This window comes from Tupaia chinensis, unplaced genomic scaffold (genome assembly GCF_000334495.1).
Source record: "Tupaia chinensis unplaced genomic scaffold, TupChi_1.0 Scaffold144682_1, whole genome shotgun sequence".
NCBI classification, from domain to species: Eukaryota; Metazoa; Chordata; class Mammalia; order Scandentia; family Tupaiidae; genus Tupaia; species Tupaia belangeri.
The window spans coordinates 2,199,152-2,205,287 of NW_006204543.1; the positions used below are offsets into that span (position 1 = coordinate 2,199,152).

Consider the following 6,136-nt stretch of genomic DNA (forward strand, 5'->3'; position numbering starts at 1 on the left):
GGAGAATGGAGGAGAAGGTATTGCGGCATGACCATCCCCCCAGGGGGGTGATTTCTCACTTTCTATCTCTCTGTCTCTCTGGCGAGCCCTATAGCAAAAACCTCTCAAAAAAAAAAAAGAAAAAGAAACAGTGATTGCCTCCCGTAATCTGTTTAGCGGTCCGACCCTGATGAGGCCCCGGCTCCACACAGCCCTGCAGCACAGCAGGGAACCGCGGGCTCCTGGGTGCTAGCTCTCTGCCATTACAGACAGGAGGAAGCCGCGTGAGTGTGGGCAGCACCAGGAGCCGCCTAGCTTTGGAGATGCGGGCTCTGAGATCTCCCTGAAAGAGTGCCCAGCCCTGGCCAGAGCCCAGCAAGGCTGCGCTCGGAAGGAGCCACAGACCTCCTGAGCATGTGGTGGGGAGGGACCCAATCACTACCAGGGTCTCGGGACAGGGGGTATTGGGTCATGCCATGACAGTGACCCAGCAGGTAAACTGACCTTTGCCTAGCCAAGGGACCTACGTCAGAACCCAGAGCAGAACCGCGTCACCACGTGCAGCACCCACTGCAGCCGTACGTGGTCCGGCTCCTCCCAGCGAGCAGCCGCTGTGTAACAAAGACTCACCTGTTGGCCAGAGAACCGAGCTCCTGCCTCCCCGCACTGGCAGTGCCGGTGGCTCACAGCAGGCGGGCGCACCCACACCCGCACTCGTGCTCTAAGCCTTTCCCTCGGCCTCCACAGCCCAGGGCCCTGCCTCCAGCCCGCGGCGGCACTGTGCACACGGAGGGCCCTCGGCGGACTCCGGCCCGCACCGAGAGCCCGCGACGCCCACCTGGATGACGAAGTCTCGGCCCCGGAAGTCGGCGATGGTCCGGGGCAGCCGCGTCCGGCCCCACACGAAGCGAAGGAAGAGGGAGCGCTCGGTGTTGGAGAAGCACTCCATCACCTCCCAGAACCACTGGATCAGGGGGGCAGAGGGCTCGATCCCTTTGTACGTGGCCACCGACTTCAGCAGGTGCAGCGGGATGTCCGGGCTGCCGCACACCTGCAGGACATGTGTGCAGCTCAGCGAGAACTGACCAGACCGTGCCTCCTCTGCCCCGGCCGCCCTGGCCAGGAAGGGCTGGGGGCCACTCTCACGGCCCTGAGCCCTAACCTGTGGGGGGACCCCGGGGAGACACGGCGTCCCATTCAACACCAGGACGGCTTCGACTCCCAGTGTGAGGCTTTGACTGGGTCCTGACTAGAGGGTCCCTGCACTGCGGGCAGCTCCAGGGCGGGAGTGGCATACCATCGTCTCCAGCTCGTATCCGGTGAACAGGGAAAGGAGGGGGACGGGCACGACGCGGGCCATCCCTTCCCGAACAGCAGCCACCTGCTCATCGAACTCGTGGAGCCTGAAAGGAAAGCCTCGTTGCCACCTGTCTCTGACTGTGCAGATCTGCCCTGCCGACAAAGCCTGGCCACCGCACAGAGGCCCGTTTCCCAGCTGAGGGCTGAGCGCAGCAGCTTCAACTGACACACATGTGTGTTCTGAGACTGAGCTTCCCACGCGGTGCTCGTGCAGAATGGCAGGGAGGATAGCCTCCGGGACTGCCGACAGCGACACGCAGTCCCCTCGACTCTGAGGAGGAGCAGGATCACTCCCAGCTGTCCCAGCCTGAGACACCCGTCAGCCCTGGGACACACGCTGCTTACAGCTCTTGGGGCTGCAGATCAGGCTTCAAGGCCAATCCGGGCCTGCCAGGACCACGTCACCCTGGGCCCAGCGAGCACGGCTCACAAGGCATGGAAGACCTTGCCCAGACACCGCCTGGTGCTGCGGGCATGGGCACTGGCTATGGCAGTGGCTGCTGGTGGGTGCTGCACGTGGTGACGCTGCCCTGCCCTGCCCCGCCTGAGCCCTGGCACCTGAGGCCTCTCCACATGAGCCCAGTGGGGGCTCCCTGTCCTGGGAAAGCTGACAGAGAAAGCACCGAGGGACACAGATGGCCGCCGGCCTGTGCGGCAGGCTCCCAACAGCAGGCCTCATTTACCTGTACCTCGTCAGGGTCAGAATTCGGACTAGAGCAGTGAGTTCTCCGCCCGGCCCCGGAAGCAGCTGCTCTACTGCAGCTTGGCTTCAGTCGGCGCCAAGCCCATAGTACCTTCCTGGGCAGCACGCTCCTGGGAAGCGCAGACCTCCAGGCGGGCCTGGCCACACCATCGGCTACCTAGCGAGTGGAAGCGACAGGCCGGGCGGGCTCACACCTGTAGTTGATGGCCAGCCGGACATACTCGGCACGGCTGTCCAGGGTGATGTGCGTGTACTTGGAACTCAGCTGGACGTCCTGGCCGCCAGCACTCGGCACCGCGAAGGGCAGGCTCATGGCCTCGAACTCCTCTGAGGTCGCCTCATTGTCGCGGATGTACATGAGCCCAGGGATGAAGTCTTTATCAACCTTGCGAGGAGAACAAGAGCCCAGGTGTTGGGTCAGGGCTGTTCCCGTACCACAGACGCCAAGCCCCTAGTACCGTCAGTCACGTGCTGGCCCTGGTGTGCCTCAGGGCGCTAGCCAGGCTGCGAGTGCACCCACAGTGCCACTGAGTGGCCATGCGGACAGCCTGCCTGGCTGCCCAGGTCCGTGCTGCCTCTGTGTGCTGGGGGACCGCCAGGTCCACATGGCCTCTCTGCAAGCCCAAGGCTTTGCTTGACTGCCTAAAGCTGAGCCTTTCTCAGGGAAGACGGGACTGCCTTTGCCCACCACAGATGGCCTGTCACGTTCTAGATGCGAACTGGCCACAGACCTCTGCCGCTCACAGGAGGCGGGTGGTCCGCAGCCTCGGCACCCACAGAAAAGAGGTGGCCTGACACCAGAGGCTGCCTGGATCTTGGGACAACCCTCGGGACCCCGGCCTGCCACACCCTGCCCTGCCTGGTGAGTCACCTCGCTGAGGTCTGCGATGGTGAGGCTCATCCCAGCCAGCTGTTTCCACACGGGCTCTGCGAGGCTGAGGCTCAGGGGGCTCCCAGTCCGGATGGCGATGCCCAGCAACACACCTGTTCAAACGCAAGTGACAGAGATGCTCGGCGTCAAGGACAGCACTTCCTCTAGTGACGCCACGGAGCACCAGCTCTGCGCCAAGGCCTCGGTGCCGTGCCACCCAGTCCCCAACCTCGTGGCCTTGGTACATGTCGGCGGCTGTCCTGCTCGGTACCCGCCTCCTTCCGTTCCCGGACGCCAACGTCCAGGTCTACATGTCCTGCCCACAGAGGCGACTGTGGCTCCTCCCACAGCAGAGCAGAGCCGGAGCGTCCCCGGGCACTCTGCCTGGGAACGGGGGCCACCCTGGGGTGCAGACCCCGAACGAGCAGGAGGCAGGGACTGGCTAACAGCAGGCCCCAACTGCCACGGGCAGCCCTGCCCACAGCACGCAGCCGCAGACTGCCAGATACCGAGTCCCGGCGGCTGAGCACTGGCAGGTGGCGGCCACGTCCAACTGCTGGCTGCTGGCCGCCGCAGCGCCACAGTGCCCTCCAGCTGCAGTACCCACTGCACATCTGTAACACCGTGAGATGCTCGGTGAGCATCAGAGGCCGCTTTCGGGGTCCCACTGCATGGGAGGCTGAGAGCTGACCGAGAGGCCCAGGTCTGCTTTCCAGACCACCCCAAACACATCTGGCACAGAGGTACAGGCCCACGACCTCACTCAGCAGGGGCGGGGGCAGGAGGATGGCCAGTGCAAAATGCCCGCTTCTGTCTCTCTGCCTCCCCTCCCTCCCCTTCACGGCTCACATTTAAAAAAAGAAAAAAGAGAGGAACCAGCAGTAAGTGTAATGGCTATGTCGCTGGATTCCCACGTAGTCGACTGCGGTTCTAATCCCAGACCCGGTCACTTAAACTCACACCGGGTGCGTGTGCATGTGTGCCTAAGATCCCGAGAGGAATATGGAGGAGAAGGGATTGTGGCATGGCCATCCCCCCTGGGGGTGAGTTCTCGCTTTCTGTTTCTCTGTCTGTCTCTCTGTTTTTCTCTGTCTCTATGGCAAGCACACACGCCCTACAGCAAAAATCTCTCTCAAAATAAAAAGAGAGAAATGGGCTCATGGCTGTCTTGGTAAGAGTCTCAAAAGCTAAAAGCAGGGCCCCTGATACCCGCTGTGGCTCCGGACAGCAGACACTGAGCTCGCTAGGAAGGATGCCCAGCAGCACGGCCCAGCAGCACGGGCACCCACCCAGGAAGCGGAACATGCTGCAGTGCACAGGCGCCCTGGCCGCCGGGCTGAGCAGGAAGCAGTCCCGGTTGGCCCCGGACTCATCCCTGCCGTTGGGCGTGACGATCAGAAGGGGGGTGAGCCCGTTCTGCAGCTCCTCGCAGATCTCGGCGATGGACTCGCTGTAGCCGCCCCCGCAGTCATCCACGGACTCGCCTGAGGACAGCGGAGCCGAGCAGGGCTCAGAGGCCTGGGCCTGGTAACACACTCCCTGCTCCTCCCGCGTGCAGGCCCGACAGCCCTCCGGGCCGGGTCCCAGTGCCCCAGGCTCTCACCCACGAACTTGACCTTCCAGACGCGGTGAGGAAGGAGGAGGCTGTCGGGGCTGAACGCGCTCATCCTGGCACACAGCTGCCCGAACACTGACTTGGTGCCGTCGGGGCCGGCCAGGCCGCCCTTGCTGCGGGAACGCTTGACCTGAGGAGAAGGCGCGGAGTGTGAGTCGCAGCCCGCACAGGGCCCAGGCCTCGCCCGCTCAGTGTCTGCACTCCACGAGCAGCAGTCGTAGGAACCCTGAGCCGTGGGGACTGGGCACCCGGCGAGGCCCGGCCGCGGTGTGCACTGGAATGAAGGCTGCTCCTCTGCTTCTCGACAGGCCTAACGTGAACGTGTTTGCCACTGGGCCCTCGGGTCCTGTCTCGCACACTGTCCCCGCAGCCCACGGACGGTGGGAGGAGGTGCGCTCTGCACGCAAGGACTTCCCACACAGACAGGAGGACGGCAGAGGGGCGTGTGCACGGCCTGGGCTGCAGGCGATCGAGGCCTGGGGGCACCCTGAACCCAGGCCCGGATGCCTAGGTGGAGTGCCGGGCCCCCAGGTGCCACTCAGGAGGCACCATCACGGAGGTAGCTGATGTGAGCTGCCAGCTCCCTCCAAACGCGGCATTTGTGACCCGACACTGCAGCCAATCAAGTGGCCGTCCCCGGCCGGGAGCGAAAGCTCCCCAGCAGACCACATCAAACGGCCATGTGTCTGCGGGAGCGGCTGGGGGGGCGCTGCCTGGCGCTCAGCCCTGACGTCAGCGAGGAGCCCCGGCCCTGCCACGTGGTCACATGGCTGTGCATCAAAGGACAAGAGCCTGCTGCCCTGCCCAGACGCCCCCAGGTGCAGCGCTGAAGAAGCGCCTAGTCACACAATTCACACCAGGAGAGGGGTCATGTGTCCACTCCGAGATGGAGACAAAAAGTCTGTTCTTCACGGCTCTCTCCTTCCATCCCAGGGCGAGCCCGAGGCCTCCCTGGGCAGCAGATGCCAGTGCCGTGGCTGCCGTGCCCATGGCCCAGCGCCTCCACCGCGACCTTTCTCCAACTGTCGAGTACACACGCCGGGCAGCACAGCCCGCTGCCTGAGGACCACCGTGGTGCACCGGAGACTGCCGGAACGGGACGGGCACCGCCACAGCCGGCTAGATGCCTGCACCGAGGGCCTCTGCTCCCTACTCCTCAGAATGACCCTGAGCCCCTGAGCGGGGAGCCTACGACACTCACAGCCATTCGTACCTGCGAGAGAAAAGGGCGCACGGGAAGTGGCCCCATCGGGGGAAAAGCAGGGGGTGGCCTGCAGGAGGGCGGCAGCTGCAGCACCAAGGGCCCCAGAGAGCCTGGTGTAGGCGGGGAGCAGGGAGCTCCAAAGGGAGGGGCCAGTTAGAGTTGTGACCCCCTCCCTGCCATGTAACAGCTACGGCTGTCCCTCCGTGGTGCCTCCGGCTGCCTGAAACACCCATCCTGCCCGTCACACAGAAAGACGCCCACACTCCTACCCAGAAGCCTCGGCCACACGGAAATCGCAGCAAGAGCTGAGAGAGGCAGGCTGCATGGCCGCCCCAGGCCGCGGGCACCACCTGCTCCTGCAGCACCGCCGAGACCCTCGGACTCCGGCCGCCCGGCGTGTTACCT

At 64.4% G+C, this 6,136-nt stretch overlaps 1 protein-coding gene across 1 annotated transcript in view; it reads right to left on the reverse strand.

Annotated features, from left to right (window-relative positions):
- HERC2 (HECT and RLD domain containing E3 ubiquitin protein ligase 2) overlaps window positions 1–6,136 on the reverse strand; it is a gene marked incomplete in the record, with an annotated part of 143,266 nt that overhangs the window by 3,962 nt on the left and 133,168 nt on the right. Inside the window, 6 exon segments of the mRNA XM_027767805.1 lie at window positions 818–1,030; window positions 1,277–1,382; window positions 2,236–2,426; window positions 2,913–3,025; window positions 4,202–4,396; window positions 4,516–4,657. Coding sequence (XP_027623606.1) covers window positions 818–1,030; window positions 1,277–1,382; window positions 2,236–2,426; window positions 2,913–3,025; window positions 4,202–4,396; window positions 4,516–4,657 — 960 coding nt within the window.